This window comes from Mustelus asterias, chromosome 12 (assembly GCF_964213995.1).
Source record: "Mustelus asterias chromosome 12, sMusAst1.hap1.1, whole genome shotgun sequence".
NCBI classification, from domain to species: domain Eukaryota; kingdom Metazoa; phylum Chordata; class Chondrichthyes; order Carcharhiniformes; family Triakidae; genus Mustelus; species Mustelus asterias.
In genome coordinates, this window is record NC_135812.1 from 14,770,014 (window position 1) to 14,792,565 (window position 22,552).

Here is a 22,552-nt window from a genome sequence, read left to right on the forward strand (position 1 = left end):
CGAGATTTATTGACAAGCCAAGAATCAAGCCAGCACGTTGGCACTGCCAGTAGATAACAATAATAATTTTTTAACGTGCCTTTTGACATAACAAGACCTCCCAAGGTGCTTCACAGGGTCATTCATAAAACAAAATATGACGCCAAGCCACGTCAGGAGATATTAGGCCAGATGACTGACATTTTGGTCAAAGAGTTAGGTTTTAAAGGAGGGAAGTGAGATGGAGAGGTGTAGGGAGAGTATTCCAGAAATTAGGGCCTAGGTGACTGAAGGCATGGCCACCAATGATAGAGCAAAATTCAAAGATGTCATTCTCCGGATGTGGGTTCCTTCCAACGATGCCAAGTCAGCGAGTGCTGAATTAAGCAAAGATGTGCAGCTTAGGTGGATTGGCCATGCTAACTTGTCCATTAGTGTCAGGGTAAATGCATGGGTTACGGGATAGGGCTTGGATGGGATTGTTGTTGGTGCAAGCTTGATGGGCTGAATGGCCTCCTCCCGCACTGTCGGGATTCAGTGAAGCAGTGATGTTATGTGAAGTCAAGGAAAGCCTGAGACTCTGGGATGTAGGGTGGGAGCTTCATGACCTTGCTGGTGGATAATGGATAACAGTGGATAACCAGGCCTTGCCAAAATTAGATCATGCATGTAGGATCCAGACATTGGAAATTAAGGCAAATATATAATACAAGTAATAAAAAAAAATGTTTTCAATGCCAAAGGAAGGAGATTGAAATATAGAGCAAAACAAACAGCGAACTGAGGCTACAACTTCCGCGAAGCTTTGAGTTGATGGATATCGAGTAGACGGATATTTAAGGCTCCGACCGATTGGTGAATGATTCACTTGTGTTATCTTTTATCCTCTCAGGGAATCCATGGGCCTAGGCTTCCAGGAGGAGTTCTCAGATGTTCTACTACTCAAGATGTTGAAGTCAGCTACACATGCGTCCAATGATAAAGACAAGGTGAGAGTCTGATCCACACCAGCATTCCATCCTTTTTGCATTCACGCTCTCTCTTTATCAATCTCTACCTCTCTCTCTACTTCTTCATAAGTTCATGAGATATAGGAGCAGAATTAGGCCATTCAGCCCATCGAGTCTGTTCCACCATTCGACCGTGGCTGATATGCTCCTCATCCCCATTTACCTGCCTTCTCCCCGTAACCCTTGAACCCATTGCCAGTTAAAAATTTGACTAACTCCTCCTTAAATTTACTCACTGTCCCAGCATCCACCGCACTTTGGGGTGGCGAATTCCACAGATTCACAACCCTTCGGGAGAAGTAGTTTCTCCTCAACTCTGTTTTAAGTTTGCTAACCCTAATCCTAAGACTATGACCTTTCGTCCTAGAATGCCCCACAAGAGGAAGCATCTGCTCCACGTCCACTTTATTCATAGCTTTTATCATCTCAATTTGATCTCGCCTCATTTTTCTAAACTCCAGAGAGTCTCGGCTTAAACTATTTTTCCTCTCTCTCTTTCTCTAGATATCAGTTTTAAGGAAATCTAGTGCATAGTGTGGGCTTCCTGCATACATTTCCCATTGCACTCTCGATATCATCCTGATTATTATAAACCAACACTCTCTCCCACTCTGCATGACCCATGCCATGGAAAATCAGCCAGTGATGCATTAAAGTTCATTGGCCGGGTGTTCAGAGGTTAAACTACAGATGTCCTGCGATACCTTGTTATAGATGCAAAGTAACCTTAAAATGCTGTATGATTTTCAGCTGTCGCCTGAACCTAACATGCACGTTACGTGTTAGAACATTTTCTGATCCAACAACAGTTCAACTCAGCATGAGCTGAAGCTTTATTTACCATTAGACTTTGCTGCCTTAAAGGGATATTGGGCCCTATTTTATCATTTTGATTCTAAATGCTGGGCGGACTTGAAACCGTAGGTGTTTCAGATCCAACCGTTAGACCCATTCTCAGGCGCCCCCATACGCACTCTGCCTGCAAAAATTATCAGCGATTCCGAATTGCGCTGCACAAGCCTGTGGGCGGTGCTTAACACGCCCGAAACCCCGCAGCTCCGATCGGCGCCTCCAACTGCACATGCGCAGGAAACAAAATAGAACGCTGCTCCCCTGTCACATCCCTCCCGGGCCGTTTAATGCCTCCCCCTGGCCCCCACAGACATTGCCCCACCCCCACAACATTACTGTCCACCTTATTCCCCCACCCCCTGCCACCCAGACCAATTGTGGGCCCCTTCCCTCCCCCTTCCTCCGATCTCAGGCAGAGTGATTCACCCCTCCCCCCCCCCCCCCCCTTCCCTCCCACTGATCTCAGGCAGAGTGGCAGCAGTTCCCCCCCCCCTCCCCTCACTGATCTCAGGCAGAGTGGCAATGGAAACCCCCCCCCCCCCCCCCCCATCTCCCCCCACTGATCTCAGGCAAAGTGGCAGCAGTCCCCCCTTCCCCCCCCACACTGACCTCAGGTGGAGTGGCAGCGGACCCCCCTGCTCTCCCCCACTGATCACAAGCAGAGAGCCATTGGACGCTCGGCACTTACCTCCTCACTAACTGGAGTGCTCGAATCGGACTTATATGGAGCATGTCTGTTTCGCGCCAATACTGGATGGGCGAACACGGTGGTAAAGGGGGAATGCCGGTAAGGTTGGGCATGCAGTCTGTTAAGCCACTTTAAATGCATTTAAATGGCTGTAGCACCTGTTTCGGGCATGGTCTGATTGCGGCCATTTTTGGGCCTTGGTAAAGGGGGAACTGGTGCGGAGGCGGGCGCAGATCAACTACTTGCCACACGCCCGACTTTACTAAGTTTTCGTGCCCAAAAATGGGCGCAACACAATGGTAAAATCAGGCCCATAGCATTTTAAAAAATGTTTTTATTCTATTGTTAAAGTTACAAAGCCAATGCTCAGAGTGGACCGGGCAAAACCCAAATCATTCCTTGCTGCATCCAAAAATCAAATTCAAAATCCAGTTAAATCTGATTCGAGGTCCTCATAAGAGAGACAACCAAGATCCAAGCTGACAAGATGAGGCATTGCACCCCCATCCTGGGCTTGGATCTGACACTTAATCTTAGCCAAAAGGCTGAGAAGCGATGATGTAGCACCTTCTTACTCGAACAATTCTGCCTTTATAATACAGCATCGCATCTGATTTTATTTATTCTTTCTTGGGATATGGGTATCGCTGTCAAGGCCAGAATTTGTTGTCCATCCCTAATTGCCCTTGAACTGAGCGGCTTGCTAGGCCATTTCAGGGGGCAGTTGAGAATCAGCCACATTGCTGTGGATCTGGAGTCACATTAGGCCAGACCCGGTAAGGACGGCAGATTTCCTTTGTGGGTTTTTGCGACAATTGATAGTTTCATGCTCACCATTATGGGAACTAGATTTCAGATTCCAGATTTTAAGAATTGACTTTGAATTCCCCCAGCTGCCATGGTGGGATTTAAACCCACATCCCCAGAGCCTTAACCTGGGCCTCTGGATGACCAGTACGCCACCGTCTCCCTCATTGGGTTTTGCGCGAAACAATGCCCAAGAGGTCTGGTAATCTATATGTTCATCTTTAATATATTGAAATTTTACATCCATATATACTTCCATCATAAATTCCTGTGTTCGTGTTTATAATGGAAACTGGCCATGTAAATTTGTCACAATTATGAAGGACTGGATCAGAAACTCCAAGGTATTTTATGAAATTAGCCTAGACTCTTTTACATTTGATTTTGGCATTAGGATGAGCAAAAGGTATGATTCAAGTGACCCACTAGGGAGCTTTTATCAAAGCAAACTTTATTTAGGAGCACAGTTAGAATGTAACAAAAAGTATTAGTATATCTTTTACTAATTCAAATGCTTAAACTTGATAAAATACAATTCTTAACAGCTAGCTATCTCTATTGTTCCAATATAGCAGTATCCCCCACAGATGAGAATCCCTTCTTTCGAACCAATTAGCACAGAAACCAAAGATGCTCATGTAGGTACTAAATTTCCAGCCTTCTGACACTTCTGGAGAGTGATCCAGGCAGACCCATGTCTTTTAATACTCATGCAGCAACTTCCAGAGAAAGCTCCACCTTCAAACATTAGAATCTCAGAGAAAAAGGCTTATTCCTTGGCAGATTCCAATCTCCACTTCTGACAGAGCGAGAGACACAGAGAAAGCAACCCCTCTCTAAAAATCCCCAAAACAGACTGCCTTGAGTTCTCTGTGAAAGCCGAACTGTACTCAGTCTGATGATCTTGCATGTCAATCAACCTAATCTGCAGTATCCCAGGGGAAAACGCAAAACGATAGAACCCTGCATTAAAAAACAAACAGTGCATCAATTCAGATGAATTATTTTGCTGCAGTAACTACAGTGCTGCTAGATCCAGATGAAATAGCTCTGATAAAATGGAAGGGACAACTAAACACATTCAACACAGAAACATGACACAAATACATTTCTTAAAGACACAGTATCATCACACATTATAAATATACCCTCCAGCCAGTAGCTGTACCATGTTGATTTTATATCTAATGACAATGTGACAGGTTTACATAGCTTTTTTCCAATGTAAAAATGGACAAAGGAATTTATAATAATATATACAGATAAGATGTATGGGAACTGCATGAACTCATCCAAATATATCCCATCTTCTAACTCGCTCCTTCTGAAGATTATACTTGATGTTGATTGCGTGTATGAAATGCCAAAGGAAATTGACTTTTACATGTAAAAAATCTGACATCATCAATGTTCAGATAGCCAGGGAAAGAGACAGGCAGTCAGTAGTTTGCTACTTTTCTTGGAAATGATTTCTTGATCTTGGAAATCTTCTCTTGTGGATTTGAGCATTCCCCTGTCTCAGAAAAGGACATCAGGAACTTTACTGACTGATGTTGATTACAATGGGCGAAATTTTTCCATCTCCCACCCGAAACGGGAATCGTAGCAGGCGGGACAGGACCATGCAAAGATCACTTGACCTTGGGCTGGATTTTCCGGTCCTGGGGGGGCGAAGTGTGGCTGGAAAATCCCGTCCAATGCCTCTTCCATGAAGCTAATTCAAAAGGAGAATTTCAAATTGACCGGGTCATTCAGATACAAAGACACAAGCTTCCTCAAACTCTCGAGTTGTGGAAATCCAGGATTTACAATAGGCCTAGCCACCTACCTTTTTTGGACTTGTAAGGCAGCCATGTTTGTTGCCTGCTTTGAAAACAACAAGAAGCTATTCCGCGGATAGAGAAATCCATCAGGGCAGAGTATGGAATCAAATGTAGCCATCTGAACATCTCTGGTCACTGTTCATCATGTTCCTCTGATATTCTAGCTCACGAGTACAATATGTTTGGAATATGGACAACTTTAATGAGCACATAGTCTAGATACTCAGGGCATCTGTTTATAACATGAGCTGAAACAGGAAATTCCAATGCTGCTTTATTTAGAACTAGCATTCTAAAATGCAGCTATGGATTAAAATGCTGGAAGGGGGTTTGGGTACAGAGAGGCTCACATACGCAAATATTTGCAATCATCAAGGCAAGTTGATAAAGTTGTTCATCAAACAATGGATTCTGGGTTTTATACACCGAAGCATTGAGCACAGAATGCAAGGTTGTGGTATCATAGAATCCCTACAGTGCAGAAAGGGCCAATCGGCCCATCGAGTCTGTACTGACTGTCTGACAGAGAACCTTACCCAGGCTGTATCTCCATAACCCCACGTATTTACCCAGTTAATCTCTCTAACATATGCATCTTTGGACATGAAGGGGCAATTTAGCATGGCCAGTCCACCTAACCTGCACATCTTTGGCCTGTGGGAGGAAAGCAGAGCACCCAGAGGAAACCCACGCAGTCACGGAGAGAATGTGCAGACTCCACGCAGACAGCCACCCAAGGCTGGATTTGAACCCGGGTCCCTGGCGCTGTGAGGCAGCAGTGCTAACCACTGTGCCAGCATGCCACTCCTAGGTAAATCCTTGGTTAGGCCTCAGCTTGATCATTGTCCAATTCTGGGTGCCACACTTTAGGTAGAATGATAAGCCTTGGAGGGGGATTCAAAGGAGATTTATGAGAATGGTTCCAGTGTTGAGGGACTTGAGTTGCATGCAGAGACTGGAGAAGCTGGGATTGTTCTCCTTGGAGCAAAGAAGGCTTTACTAAAGGTGTTTAAAATCATGAAGAGTTTTGATAGGGTGGATAGGGAGGGCATGTTTCCACTGGCAGGAAAGTTGGTAACTCGAGGGCACAGATTTAAGACAATTAGAAAAAGAAGCAGGGGGGAGATGAGAATTTATTTTATGCACAAGCTGTTATGATTTGGAATGCAGCGTCTCCACTATCCCTACTCCAAGTAGGCTTACATTAACGCTGCAATGAAGTTGCTGTGAAAATCCCCTAGTTGCCACACTCTGGTACACTGAGGGAGAATTTAGCATGGCCAATGCACCTAACCAGCACGTCTTTCGGACTGTGGGAGGAAACCGGAGCACTCCGGAGGAAACCCACGCCGACACGGGGAGAACGTGCAGACTCCACACAGACAGTGACCCGACTCGGGAATCGAACCTGGGTCTCTGGCACTGTGAGGCAGCAGTGCTAACCCACTGTGCTACCCTTTGGAAAGGGAATGATGTATACACTCGAAAGGAAATTTATATAGGGTTATAGAAACATGGAAAAACTACAGCACAAAACAGGCCCTTCGGCCCCACAAGTTGTGCCGAACATATCCCTACCTTTTAGGCCTACCTATAACCCTCCATCCTATTAAGTCCCAAGTTATGAGGCAACAGCAAAGGAGTGGGGCTAATTGGATAGCTCTGTCAAAAGGCTGGCACAGCAATGATGGTCTGAATGGCCATCTGTGTCTACTGCTCTCTGAATCTAAGAGGTAGGAAGGGGAGGGGAAAGTTGAGGATTCCAAAGTGCCAACAATTGAACCTCTGAAGTGACTAGAGGAAAATTCTGCAGCAATTTACAATAACTATCTGTAAAATGCCAGCAATATTCACAGAAACAAAGGAATTGCGCTGGTTTGAAAAATGTCTCTTCAGGTTTTCATGCAGCTTACTTCACAATAGATTAAATTTGAAGATTGCCATTGATGCTATTTGAGTATTGGACTGACATCTTCAGTACAGGTCATTTAGAATCACTGTGGCAGAAATGGGAGTTGTGAGTCATCATTTACTACTGTGCCCCCTCACCATACAGCTCTTACCCATTCTAAACAAGCTTTTTAACCATGGGCTTTTTCTTAAGGGGTGAATTTTCTGTGACCCACGGGGGTATCTGATATAGTCATTTTTTTTTTGTTATTTTTAGTGGTTCGTTGCTGAACCCGGCTTCTCACTCTGTTGCAGTCTTGAATGGACTCTGAGTCCGGCCTGTGTGGCATCCTCTCATAGAATCCCTACAGTGCAGAAGGAGGCCATTCAGCCCATCGAGTCTGCAACAGCTCATCATCTTGACCAAGCCCACCCGCCTGCCCTATCCCTGTAAACTCATGCATTTACCCCGCTAATTCCTCTAACCTACACATCTTAGGACACTAATGGGCAATTTACCGTGGCCAATTCACTTAATCTGCGCGTCTTTGGACTGTGGGAGGAAACCGGAGCACCCAGAGGGAAACCCACGCAGACACGGGGAGAATGTGCAAATTGCACACAGGAGTCACCAAAGGCTGGAATTGAACCCGGGTCCCTGGCACTGTGAGGCAGCGGTGCTAACCACTGGGCCACCGTGCCGCCCTCCTTTTCTTAGCAAATGAGTGGGGCTAATTGGATAACTCTTTCAAAAAGCTGGCACAGGAATGATGGCCTGAATGGCCACTTTCTCTGTCTACAGCTGTATGAATCTAAGAGGTAGGAAGGGGAGGGGAAAGTTGAGGATTCCAAAATGACGACAATTGAACCTCTGAAGTGACTCGAGGAAAATTCTCAGCCACAAATGCATTGAATGGTGGAATTGGCCGAATGGTTAAACGGCCTCCTTCTGTTCCTCTGCTCTAGGAAGCAAATATCTCGAAGGTAGAGGTGGTCTGATGGTCCACCCAGTGGTCTAGCGGCAATACCACGAGGTCATCACCTTCCCATTTTGTGTCCCCACTGCAAAGCTCCATCCCACCACTCTGTGTCACGGGGCACAAGATTCAAAGTACTCTGTTCCTCCGTGCCCAGTTTTGAGGCTGATCCCAAATGGCGTCGTAGTCACGCTGAATATCCTTTTTGCCTCTATATCACAGGTGAAGAGCAATGCCGTGCGAGCTCTAGGAAACCTACTACACTTCCTGCAGCCTCACCACATCTCCAAACCGCAGTTCAAGCCAGGAATCGAGGAGTCAATCCAAGCCTTAATCCGCACTGTTCAGAGCGAGGCGACCATGAAGGTGCGATGGAATGCATGCTACGCGCTGGGAAATATGTTCAAAAACCCAGCTATTCCACTCGGTACGTAATTATACTGACCTTGGCCAGCTTCTAGGTCCATTCACCTGACCCTTGGAGTTCGTAACGTGAGAATGTCTTGCGTTGTTTTCCGTGGGATTTGGTATGCCTCTTGCAGCCAGGACATGTGTCGTAATTTTCTATGGTGCAAATAGAATCGAGGATAGAAGGATGCAACACAGAACGTGTTGAACAATACGATGAACGTCTGAGGATCGTGGGATTATATTCACTGGAGTTTAGGAGGTTGAGGGGAGATCTGATAGAAACTTACAAGATAATGAACGGCTTAGATAGGATGGACGTAGGGAAGTTGTTTCCATTAGCAGGGGAGACTAGGACGCGGGGGCACAGCCTTAGAATAAAAGGGAGTCACTTTAGAACAGAGATGAGGAGAAATTTCTTCAGCCAGAGAGTGGTAGGTCTGTGGAATTCATTGCCACAGAGGGCTGTGGAGGCCGAGACGTTGAGCGTCTTCAAGACAGAAATTGATAAATTCTTGATTTCTCGAGGAATTAAGGGCTATGGGGAGAGAGCGGGTAAATGGAGTTGAAATCAACCATGATTGAATGGTGGAGTGGACTCGATGGGCCGAATGGCCTTACTTCCGCTCCTATGTCTTATGGTCTTATGGTCTTAAGGGGGCCATTCGGCCCATTGTGCCTGTACTAACCCTTTGAAAGAACTGTCCAACTGATTCCATTCTCCTGCTTTTCTCCAAATATCCAATTCTCTTTTTGAGAGTTACTATTGCTTCCACTGCCCTTTCGGGCAGCGCATTCTGGATCGTAACAACTCACTATGAAGAGAAAACAAATATCCGAGTGTCATTCTTCATGCGTCAGATTGGGCAGTGAGTGTTTGCGACGTAGGACTTGGGAATAGGAGCAGCCTATTCAGTCCTTCGAAACTGCGCCGCCATTTCAATAAGATCATGGCTGATCTGGTTGTGGTTTCAACTCCACTTCACCGTCTGTCACCCATAAGCCTTGACTCCTGTTGTCCAACAGAAAATCTGTCTAACTCTGCCTTAAATTCCATGAGCCCAGTCTCCATTGCTTTCTGAGGAAGAAAGTTCCACAGGCTAACGACCCCATGAGAGCAAACATTTCTCCTCATCTCCAAGTCAAAACAGCGGACCTCTTTTTATTCTAAAGATCAAGGCAAAATACTGCGGATGCTGGAATCCGAAACAGAAAATGCTGGAAAATCTCAGCAGGCCTGACAGTGTCTGTGGAGAGAGAGCAGAGCCAATGTTTTGAGTCTGGATGACCCTTCGTCAGAGCTCTTTACTCTTAAACTGTGTCCCCTGGTTCTAGAATCTCCCACAAGTGGAAACATTCTCCAGGTATCCACCCTATCAACACCCCTCAGGATGTTATATGTACCTCTCCTTTTAACCTCCCAATGGGTCGAGGCCTAACCTGTCCAACCTCTTTCTATCAGGGCGTCACTGAACAATGTGTGTCCCCATTGCTGGTCAAGAACCTGTGAGGCTGATTGTTGGGCTTCATTGTTGGGTAGATCGAGATTAACAAATTCAGAACAGGGGCATGGACAGAGTGGAGATAGAATCATAGAATCCTACAATGCAGAAGGAGGCCATCCGGCCCATCGAGTCTACACCGACAACAAACCCACCCCATCCCTGTAACCCCATGTATTTACCCTGCTAATCCCCCTGACATTAAGGTTAATTTACCTTATCCAATCAACCTAACCCGCACATCTTCACACTGTGGGAGGAAACCGGAGCACCCAGAGGAAACCCACGCAGGCATAGGGAGAACGTGCAGACTCCACACAGACAGTGACCCGAGTTTGGAGCAGCTCTTCCCCTTATTTGAAGGGTCAATCAGGAGGGGACATAGGTTCAAGGTGAGGGGTGGGAGGTTTAGGGGGGATTTGAGGGAAAACCTTTTTACCCAGAGGGTGGTGACGGTCTGGAATGCGCTGCCTGGGAGGGTGGTGGAGGCGGGTTGCCTCACATCCTTTAAAAAGTACCTGGATGAGCACTTGGCACATCATAACATTCAGGGCTGTGGGGCAAGTGCTGGTAGATGGGATTAGGTGGGAGCTCGGGTGTTTTCTGCGTGTTGGTGCAGACTCGATGGGCCTCTTCTGCACTGATTAATTTGATGATTCTAACAGACTGAGGGGTAAACTGGGCATCTTCCTAGTCTTTTTTACACACTAGTGTTCAACTCCAGATTATCGCACCATTTACTGACTAAGCCATTAGAGGTAGAAGAATTTTAAAATCACCATTCTGTCCCTTTAAGTTATTTTTCTCCCTTTCTAATTTTCTTTTTAAGGTCAGGACCTTGGGCCTTCTAATTCCGGGTGGCCTGCGGGCAGCCTTTGAGCTGCAATATTCCAGCTCACCCGGACTGATTTTATCTTTAACGTGCCACATTGATATTCCTCTGGCACGGAATGTTGGCTCAGTTGGGAGGTCGCTTTACCTCTGAGTCAGGAAGTCATGGGTTCAAGCACCACTCCGGGATTGGAGTACATAATGTACCCTGACCACTTCAGATCGGGAGTGAGCTGCAGAATCAGAGATGACAGCCTTCAGATGAGACATTAATCAAACACCACTTGCTGCCGGTTCAGAGCTGGATAGTAATGATTCAAAGGACAGGGGGTACCGCCCAATGTTTGTGCCAACACGCAGACCCAGAAAGCATAGGCTCTTCCCCCCCCCTCCCCACCCCAGTACTGTTAACCCTTCTATAATTCTGTGGCGTTCCCAGTTCCATCTACTTTTAACAGGCGGCATAGTGGTTAGCACTGCTGCCTCACAGTGCCAGGAACCCGGGTTCAATTCCGGCCTCGGGTGACTGTGTGGAGTTTGCACCTTCTCCCCGTGTCTGCGTGGGTTTCCTCCGGCTGCTCCGGTTTCCTCCCACACTCCAAAGATGTGCGGGTTAGGTGGATTGGCCACGCTAAATTGCCTCTTAGTGTCAGGGGGATGAGCAGGGTAAATGAGTGGGGTTATGGGGGTCGGGCCTGGGTGGGAGTATTGTTGGTGCAGGCTCGATGGGCCAAATGGCCTCTTTCTGCACTTGTCAGGATTCTATGATTCTATCACCAATCATATTAACTTTAATCGTATTGCTGTTTGTTGCCCTACGCAAAAATGCTACAGAATTGACGGTTCATTTGAGTCGAACCAGATGTGTAGCTGTCTGAGAGAGTTGGAACTTCCAAAGTTAAAAAATGGAGCTTGAAACAAAAACAGAAAATGCTGGAAAATCTCAGCAGGTCTGACAGCATCTGTGGAGAGAGAATAGAGCCAACGTTTCGAGTCTGGATGACCCTTCATCTCCAGTGTTTTCTGTTTTTGTTTCCGATTCCAGCATCCGCAGTATTTTGCCTTTTAAAAAGCAGAGTTTCCTTGCTCAGAGTTGGCAAGCGTGAGCTGCGCCACCTGGTGGTACACCCAAAAACCATCGGCCTTTCCTGTCTGAAGTGACATCTCTTGGCCAGAACCTATGGTCTTCCTGGTTGGCTAGTGCCTGCCCGCAATTAAAAGCAGCCTGTTAAAGAGAGAGGACTCATGGATTTCAGACACTCCTACACCCGCATATGTTTTCCTTTCTTTCAAATACTATATTTGCGTCACCACCTGATCGTAGATGCATGAGTGAACCAAGCATCTATGCGGGCAATAGTGGCTGAAGGTCTTGTGGGTTTCCCCCAGGTGCTCCGGTTTCCTCCCACAGTCCAAAGATGCATTGTTAGGTGGATTGGCCATGCTAAATTGCCCCTTAGTGTCCAAAGATGCATTGTTAGGTGGATTGGCCATGCTAAATTGTCCCTTAGTGTCCAAAGATGCATTGTTAGGTGGATTGGCCATACTAAATTGTCCCTTAGTGTCCAAGGATGTGCAGGTGAGAGGGATTAGCGGGGGTAAATATGTGGGGTTACAGGGATAGGGCCTGGATGAGATGCTCTGTCAGGGAGACAGCGCAGACTCAATGGGCCGAATGGCCTCCTGCACTGTAGGTATTCTATGATAAGGTCCACATGCCATCGCTGTGTGTTGCAGCAGTTTAGGGTTTTTCTGAGAGGGTGTCTTGGTATCAGGATTTTTAATGAAAAGGCAACAGGCTGCGGCTTAAAGCTGGGAGTCCTGCAGCTTTGGAGCCCAGACTCTGGATTGCCCAAAGGTATCTTTTAGCAAACGGTCTCCAGTGATGTGTCACCTTGGCCCAGCTCCATGTGTCTCACTGTGATTATTCTTTGCAGACGCAGCTCCCTGGGCAGCGCAGGCCTTCAGCGCCCTGACCTCGGTGGTGAAAACCTGCAAGAACTTCAAAGTGCGGATCAAATCGGCCACGGCGCTTTCCATCCCCAACAGCCGTGAGCGCTACGGGGACAGGAAGCAGTTCAGCGAGATTTGGAACGCCTTGGTGCTGGCCCTGGAGAAGAGCGAGGAGACGGAGGACTTCCTGGAGTTCAAGTACTGCGCCAGCCTGAGGACGCAGATCTGCCAGACCCTTTTGCACCTCCTCCAACTCATCGCCGCCGAAGACCACTCCTGCATCAGCAAGACCATTGCGGAGAAAGGCGATCGGATGCGAACCTTTGTCCAGCGCTTTGTGACCTCGGGGGTGGAGGCTGATGAAGCGGCGACTCAGGCTGACCCCCAGGACAGGGTCAGGATGTTGCAAAGGGCTTTTCAACACGTCCAAAACCTCCAGGAGGTGCCGGTGGACGAAAAAGAGCTGGTTGTCAAATATCTGGACCAGATCTTGAAACATTGCACTGAATCCACAGAACTGCAGTGTGCTCTGAAAGACACCCGGGAATGAAGAGGTGTGTGTGAAGGAGCATGCCCATCCCTGCATGTCACTGCTTCGGAATATTTCAACAGCTCTGTCTGCTCTGCTTAATGCTGCTTATTTTAAGATGGCAGGCTGTCCTGGGGACTAAGTGTTTCCGTGCTTCAGACACTTCCCTTCCACCTCTGAGATCCCGGGATGGCATTTAGGGTGGCACGGTGGCAGAGTGGTTAGCACTGCTGCCTCACAGCGCTGGAGACCCGGGTTCGATTCCGGCCTCGGGTCACTGTCTGTGTGGAGTTTGCACATTCTCCCCGTGTCCACGTGGGTTTCCTCCGGGTGCTCCGGTTTCCTCCCACACTCCAAAGATGCAGATGTGGAGTTGCCGGCGTTGGACTGGGGTAGGCACACTAAGTAGTCTCACAACACCAGGTTAAAGTCCAACAGGTTTATTTGGTAGCACGAGCTTTCGGAGCTTTGCCCTTTCGTCAGACTCACCTGATGAAGGGGCAGTGCTCCGAAAGCTCGTGCTACCAAATAAACCTGTTGGACTTTAACCTGGTGTTGTGAGACTACTTAGTGCGCCTACCCCAGTCCAACGCCGGCAACTCCACGTCAGTCCAAAGATGTGCAGGTTAGGTTGATTGGCCATACTAAATTGTCCCTTGGTGTCAGGGGGGCTAGCAGTGTAAGTAAGTGTGGTTATGGGAATAAGGCCTGGGTGGGATTCTGGTCGGTGCAGACTTGATGGGCCAAATGGCTTCCTTCTGCGTTGTAGGGATTCTGTTATTTAGTGCAGGCTGGTAGGTTGAAATCCACATCTATCTACAGGGAACTGAGGCTCCTGCGGTCTTTGCAACTTCGAACTGAGTGCCTGTGGGCATTGGGCCCTTATCAAGTTAAAACAGCCCCGAACTCCCCCACTCATCATTGAGAGAGGCCGGTGTGAGAAATTGGCAAGTGTCACACTGGGTGCAGTCGGGAGCTGTTCTTGTGGGGTTGTAAACTGAGCAGAGGGAATATCACTGTGTCCTAGCTGAGGTGGCAGTGTCCCACGGTGACAAGGTGCCTGAGATGGAAAGGGCAATGTTCTTCAACACTAACATCCTTTATTTGGCAAATGTTTTTTTGTTGAAAGTGTGGGTGGAATATTGAATAAACTGAAATGCCTCGGAGACACCACAGTATATTCAGTGCAAGTGGGTGACAGTGCCATGGAGTGGAATATTTTCGTCATGTATCTGATGACTGTACTGATTACTCTCAGGCTGTAGGTCAGTTAAGCATTTCTGTTTGCAATCTGTTTTTCTAAACCCTTGTAGCAGCAACACTTCCACTGCTCCTCCCCATCGACAGGACAATCTCATTGTCACAGAAGGCTGGAGGCATTGCCTTTCTCAGAGATTGGTGTAATGTTGATTGGACCCATGGGGGAGTTGGAATAAGACCATTCCACAAAGGGAACTGAGCGTGAATCTCCCTTCAGTTACAGGCGCACACACGAAGAGAGCTCATTTGTCCCAGGGTTTCACTTTTGCTCCAGAACTGTTATTCAGAAGCACATTTTCAGTTTCGTTCATGTCCTAGACATCAGCCGGTTTGAAGCCAGGAATGCTGTTTATCGCTTCTCAGCCTCTTGGCTAAGACCAAGCGTCAGATCCAAGCCCAAGATGGGGATGCAATGCCTCATCCTGTCAGCTTGGATCTTGTTTCTCCCTCTTTTGGGGACCACGAATTGGATTCAATTGGATTTTGAATTTGGTTTTTGGGACAAGCAAGGAATGGATTTGGGTTTTACCCGGTCCACTCTGGGCATCGGCTTTGTAACTTGGAGAATGGAGTCAAAGATTTTGAAAAAGGAAATGCTGTGCATTTAAGCAGGCTTCGACCTGGCTTCTGATCTCCCAAAGACCTGATTTATATTCAGCAAAAAGGGATTCGCGTTTTCCCACAGGAGCCCCGCAGCCGCTGGAGGTTTCACTGATGGATTCTGCACCTGTGAGATGATTGTTGATCCCGTTTTACGTTTGCAGACCCAGCGTCTGAGGTGGGAGTGTCAGCGCCGGCGGAGACCCACAGGCAGTACCTTTCCACAATCGATCGATCCCAACCTTTGACTTCCAGCAGCCACTCAAAAGCATCCTTGGTCTTTAGGGCTGCAGAGATTTGAGAGACAGAGATTTTTTTTTTCCACAGGTATGCTGTCGCTGAGCTTGTAGGAGACAAACCAGATAAACCCTTTCACCCACCTGTGCAAAACCTACACGTCTTTCATTCCACTTGACAGCCCAAAAGGATCCAAGGCATCTTTATCTTTTGGCACTTTACCTGAACGTGGCTTTCCTTCTGAAAGAAAGTTGGGATATTGTTTACTCCATAAACATTCTACAGGACAGCCACTCACCCAACGTTAGAAAAACCTGGAAAATCTCAGCAGGCCTGGCAGCACCTGCGAGGAGGGAAAAGAGCTGACGTTTCGAGTCCAGGTGACCCTTTGTCAAAGCTCATCCGGACTCGATGAGGTCCAGAGGTCACCTGGACTCGAAACGTCAGCTCTTTTCTCTCCTCACAGATGCTGCCGGACCCGCTGAGATTTTCCAGCATTTTCTCTCTCGGTTGAGATTCCAGCGTCCGCAGTAATTTGCTTTTATTTAGAGAGACCTGTTTAGCCGGGCAAAGCTGCGTGAGTGCGAGGTCACGGTCGCAGCACGTTAAGTGATGACCCTGATTTGGGTGGTGGCAATGACAGGGAAACTGTCACCGGGTTTGCCGTCATTACTCCACTGAACTTTGGGAGTCCACACAGAATGATAGAGAAATGCAAACGTTTCTGTTAGTGATTCTATGCTTCTTCAGAGGGTGTGCTGCAGTGTATGCCCAGAGAGCGATCCCGAAGCAATCGGTGAATTGATGAGAACTTCCACCCATACTTAGGCTTTTAGTCTCATGTTGAAAAACTTGCACCTTTTTGACTGAGGTGTAACTGGATTTTTAACAGCACAGCGTTCCAACTTCATAATTACCGCTACACACCCTCTCTGGCCCCGAAAACTAATGTTATGTTGGTGGAATGCCAAATGTCTCTGCCGTGATGCATTTCATATTTTAAAAATAGTATTTTAAAGTTTATGATATTTTAGCTCCTGTCTTAATCCATTCATAATTTATTTTGCTGAAATTTAAAATAAAAAGTGAAGGATAATCAGTGCTTTTAATGTCCTGTTTATCTTGTCAGTGAGAATACATCAACGTGATTGGCCGCTTGCCCTGTTGCTGACATCACTGTTGCTGGACACCTGAAGATCTCTTTCCCCAACATGGAGAAAGGGAAAGGCATACAATCCCTTAAATGCAAAAGGATGCCATTCGGCCCATCAAGTCTGCACTGACTCTCTGACAGAGTAACTTACCTAGAGCCTCTCCCCTGCCCCATTGCCATAGCCCCACACACTTACCATAGCTAATCGATCTAATCTACACACCTTGGGACACTAAGGTGCATTTTAGCATACCCAATCCACCCAACCTGAACATCTTTGGACTGTGGGAGGAAACCGGAGCACCCGGAGGAAACCCACACAGACACTGGGAGAATGTGCAGACTCCACACAGACAGTCACCCGAGGCCGGAATTGAACATGGGTCCCTGGTGCTGCGAGGCAGCAGTGCTAACCACTGTGCCATCATGCCGCCCTTTTCTGTGATTCTATGGTTAGCTGGAGCACTTGGACTGCTTGTTAAGGTGCAGTTTTTTTTTTGGTGTTTCAGGTGCCGTGGTGACTCCAGTACAGACCTTTGGTGCAAGCCGGGCTGGTACTTTTTTGGTAAAGGCTTTAGTGTGCACAGGGAATACCTGCCAGGACTATGCAGCATGGGTAGATTTTGATGTCAGTCAACATGACACCAGCATGATTTGACACCAGCACTGCCATTTTGGAACTCTGCCATTTTGGCGGCATGGTGACACAGTGGTTAGCACTGCTGTCTCACAGCGCCAGGGACCCGGGTTCGATTCCGGCCTCGGGTGACTGTCTGTGTGGAGTTTGCACGTTCTCCTCATGTCTGTGTGGGTTTCCTTCGGATGCTCCGGTTTCCTCCCACAGTCCAAACTTGTACTGGTCAGGATGATTGGCCACGCTAAATTGACCATAGTGTCAAGGGGATTAGCAGGGTAAATGTGTGGGGTTATGGGAATCGGGCCTGAGTGGGATCGCGCTCGGTACAAACCCGATGGGCCAAATGGCTTCTTCTGTACTGTAGGGATTCTATGATTCTATCTAAACACATCTTCGGCAGCAGGAAGGATGTCCAACAACGTTATTATATTTTGCGCAATATGTGTTGCCCATCTGTGTATTATCGTAGCTTCTCCACGTTGGGACTTGCTCCACGATGAACCATAACTGAGGAAAGGGGCCATGGTGTTGGAGTCAGAGCATAAGATGTCTAACACTAAGCCTGAACATTGCCAAACGTGGTGTGTTACCCACAAAGGTTCTTGTAACTGGGAATCCATTCTGCATTGTTAATGGTCCCAGGACCTACCCAAAGGTACACCATTTGATTGTGTTGCCATCTCATTTAAAACAATGGGACATGCACCCACCATCAAGAATTAAACCAAAAAGGTGTTTACAGACTACATATTAAACTATCCCAACAAACAGCCAATTGGAATGTCTCATCATTAAAAGAGACAAGAAGATTCTGGACCGAGTACAAAAGTTCATCTCCAAACTTAGCTGGAGATCCTTGAGCCAAGCCTCCTCACTGAGGATGGGTCCCTATGGAAACTGGAGCCGGTACTCACCAATGGGGAGATGGTTATGGTCATGGATGTGACTATCCAGTATGAGGACAACAGCAACTCGCACGAGAAAGCTCGGGCAGAGAAACTACAAAAATACCAGCACCGGAATGAAACTGACCAGAGGCACGTCGATAAAGTTCTTCAAATTCGTAATGGGCGGACGAGGGAAGTGGACAGCAGGGGACAACAGTCTCGTGCGTTTCCTGGGAATAAGGATGTACAAGTCCTCTGCCCAGCTTGTCTCCAGGCCACCAATATCTTTGGCACTTAAAGTGTTACAAATACTTGGTGGCAAATGAGCACAGCATCGTGCAAAGGCCCACCTGGGAGAACTTACCTGAAGCAAAAGGCCAGACATGCATTAATAACGGATATTGTACAAACCCAGTGTGGAGAGGATGTTTATCAACACCTGAACCCCAGAGGTTCATACCGGGTAGCCACATCCACGACCATAACCACCTCCCCCTTGGTGAGTACTGGGTCGAGTTTCCAAAGTGACTCGCTCTTAGTGAGGAGGCTTGACTCAAGGTAGGATCTCCAGCTAAGTTTGGAGATGAACTTCTGTACTCTGTCTAGAATCTTGTTGTATCTTTTAATTTGGGCATTTTTGACAGTGGGTACGCCATGGAAATGTACATTAGTGACCTGAAAGGTGCCTTGTACCTTCTACATGACTTTATGCTGTTTGTGTGTCCCTATGGCATTGTCAATCTAGCAAGGTAAAGGTTACAATATAAAAGTACACTTAATTAGACCTTTTTTATTTACTTGCTTTGAAATTAATTCTCCCTTCTAATCTATATGAATGTATATGCAAAGAACAGTGCAGCACATTAACAGGCCCTTTGGCCCACCAAACCTGCGCCAATCCGCGGTTTCTATCCCTCTGTTAGCCTCCCATTCATGTGTCTATCAAGATACACCTTGAACGTTGCTAACATGCCTGCTTCCACCACCTCCACTGGCAGTGTGTTCCAGGCACCCACCACCCTCTGTGTGAAAAACTTTCCCCGCACGCCTCCCCAAAACATACCACCTCTCACCTTAAAACTGCCCCCTTGTAGTCGACCCGTCCACCCTGGGAAAAAGCCTCTGACTATCCACCCTGTCTATGCCTCTCATAATTTTGTCGACCTCTATCAGGTCTCCCCTCAGCCTCCGTCTTTCCAGTGAAAACAATCCTAGTTTATCCAACCTCTCCTTGTACCTAAAGCCCTCCAGATTAGGCAACATCCTGATAGACCTTCTTTGCACCTTCTCCAAAGCATCCATGTCCTTCTGGTAGTGTGGCGACCAGAACCGCACATAATACTCCAAATGTGGCCTAACTAAAGTTTCATACTGCTATAACATCAACCTATTTGCATAAAAATATTGCACTCGTGAATTGGAAGTAGTGAGTTTACAACCAGTGTTCCAATTCTGCCATGTTTCTAGTCAATTGGAAGTAATGAGTTTATGACCAGTCTTCCAATTCTGCCGTGTTTCTAGAAATGTAACCAGATTGCTAATTCTACCTGATTACTGGATGTAGGGGGAGAGTAGTGTAGTGCTAATGTTAATGGACTAACCTCCCTATGAACGCTCCACAGAAACGAGTTCAATTCCCACTGCGGCAGCCTAAGAATTTTAAATTCAGTTAATTAATCAATCTGGAATAAAATGTTGACCACATTAACAATGATCACAAAATTGCTGGATTGCTATAAAAATCCATAGTGCTATTGTCGCTGGACTCGTAATCCGGAGCCCCAGTTAATGCTGCGCGTTCGAATCCCACCACAGCAGATGGTGAAATTTGAATTCAATTTTTAAAAAGTACTGGTGACCATGAAACCATTGTCAATTGTTGTAAAAAAAAACCCATCTGGTTCACTAATGTCCTTAAGGGAAGGAAATCTGCTGTCCTTACCTGGTCTGGCCTACATGTGACTCCAGAGCCACAGCAATGTGGTTGACTCTTAAATGCCCTCTGAACTGGCCCAAGCAAGCCGCTGTGTTCAAGGACAATTAGGGATGGGCAATAAATGCTGACCCAGTTAGCAATGCCCACATCCCATGAATGAATTTTTAAAAATGCCACCCGGGGAGCTAAATCTGCTGCCTTTACCCAGACTGACAAACATGTGACTCCAGACCCACAACAATATGGTTGACTCTTAAATGGTCTCGCAAGCCACTCAGTTTTAAATGGATCACTGGTCAAGGGCATTTAGGGATGGGCAATAAATGCCAATGATGTTCACATCCCAGGCATGAGTGAATAAGAATGGTCAGGTTCCACCTCATGCCCTGTGACCGGGAGAAGGAACTCTGTGTCTCTTTCGCCCTCCTTATCCCTGGAAGACTGTGACAAATTCTAGTGCCCGATTCCTGTCCTTGCCAAGATCATTCTGGGAGATCACGCAGGCTGGGGACTGGAAATGGGACCTTGCTGAGTTTTCCGGAAGGGAGCAGCCCGTGATTTTCCATCTGCTGCCGGGTGAGGAGAAAACGAGAGTCAGTGGCACCCTCGCTGCTCTAGCCAGAAGTTTCAGATCCCAGAATCACTCCTTTTGTTTATTCACGACTTGGAAAAATGCCTCCGCTGCTTCCTCACTTCATTGTCTTGATCCATTGATCAAGGAAACACTGTAAAAATGTGGCGGCACAGTGGTTAGCGCTGCTGCCTCACAGCGTCAGGGACCCAGGTTCGATTCCGGCCTTGGGTCACTGTCTGTGTGGAGTTTGCACATTCTCCCCGTGTCTGCGTGGGTTTCCTCCGGGTGTTCTGGTTTCTTCCCACAGTCCAAAGATGTGCAGGTTAGGTGGATTGGCCGTGCTAAATTTTCCCTCAGTGTACTCGAGCAGGCGCCAGAGTATGGCAACCAGGGGATTTTCACAGTGACTTCATTGCATTGTTAATGTAAGCCTACTATTGACTAATAATTTAACTTTAACTCTCCGTGTCTGCGTGGGTTTCCTCTGGGTGCTCCGGTTTCCTCCCACAATCCAAAGATGTGCAGGTTGCGTGGATTGGCCACGCTACATTGTCCCTTCGTGTCAGGGCAACGAGCAAGGTAAATACATGGGATTATGGAGATAGGGTGGGATTGTTGTCGGTGTAGGCTCGATGGGCCGAATGGCCTCCTTCTGCACTGTAGGGATCCTGTGAGGTAAAAAGTACAGGAGATTCTGTTTATGATCTCACATTGTGATGAGTGTTAAGGGGCACAAGTTTGACTTTAGAGTTGCTTTTCCGTTCAGTGCCACTGGGTGGACCATCAGACCACCTCTACCTCCGAGATATTTGCTTCCTAGAGCAGAGGAACAGAAGGAGACCGTTTAACCATTCAGCCAATTCCACCATTCAATGCAATTGTGGCTGATCTGTGACCTAACTCCAGATGTCCGCCTTTGTCCTATGTTCCTTAAAATCAATCAATTCCAGGTTCAAATTTAACAATTGACTTAGCATGATGTAGAGACAATGGCCTAGAGGTATTATCACCAGACTACTAATCCAGAAACTCAGCTCATATTCTAGGGACCTGGGTTCGAATCCTGACACGACAGATGGTGGAATTTGAATTCAATTAAAAATATCTGGAATTAAGAATCTACTGATGACTGTGAAACCATTGCTGATTGTTGGAAAAGCCCAACTGGTTCACTAATGTCCCTGAGGGAAGGAAATCTGCCGTCTTTATCCAGTCTGGCCTACATGCGATCCCAGAGCCACAGCAATGTGGTGGACTCTCAACTGCCCTCTGAATAAGGGCAACTAGGGATGGGCAATAAATGCTGGCCAGCCAGTAACGCCCATGTCCCACAAATTAATTAAAAATAACTGCCTTTGCAGTTGTGAGTTTCAAATTCGTGCCTTGCTTCACAGAAGAGCAACAGGGAGAATGGAACCATTCACAGTCTTAAGAAGTTATCTCTTTGTAGAGGTAACCTATTAAAAGGTTCGCTTTTTGAAAGCCCATCTCTCTCCTGAAGGCCTGAATCACACACACACACATGTCCAATTCTCCAGCTACCACTACAGAACCCTACTGCAGGTTTTCTTGTAATCTTATCCCACTGACCATTTCCCTCGGAAGGTATGTTAGCCTGGGTGAAGAATAAGGAATAAAAATATGAATCTGTGGTTCCTAGACTTGTTCATTGTGCATGGTGTTGGTTGGACAGAATCATAGAATCCCTACAGTGCAGAAGGAGGCCATTTGGCCCATCTAGTCTGCACCAACCACAATCCCATCCAGGTCCTATTCCCGTAACCCCACATATTTACCCTGCCAATCCCCCTGACACTTAGGTCAATTTATCATAGCCAATCCATCTAACCCGCACATCTTTAGACTGTGGGAGGAGACCGGAGCACCCAGAGGAAACTCACGCAGACAAGGGGAGAACGTGCAAACTCCACACAGGCAGTGACCTAAGCCGGGAATTGAACCTGGGTCCCTGGCGCTGTGAGGCAGCAGTGCTAACCACTGTGCCACAATGAAACTTGA

The 22,552-nt window shown here is 47.1% G+C and overlaps 1 protein-coding gene across 1 annotated transcript in view; it reads left to right on the forward strand.

The window, feature by feature from the left end:
* heatr6 (HEAT repeat containing 6) overlaps window positions 1-16,441 on the forward strand; it is a 179,009-nt gene extending 162,568 nt beyond the window's left edge. The window contains exons 15-17 of the mRNA XM_078225889.1: window positions 872-968; window positions 8,249-8,453; window positions 12,705-16,441. Coding sequence (XP_078082015.1) covers window positions 872-968; window positions 8,249-8,453; window positions 12,705-13,270 — 868 coding nt within the window. The 3' untranslated portion in view covers window positions 13,271-16,441. The remainder of the gene's footprint in view (window positions 1-871; window positions 969-8,248; window positions 8,454-12,704) is intronic.
* The last annotated feature ends 6,111 nt before the right edge of the window (window positions 16,442-22,552 follow it).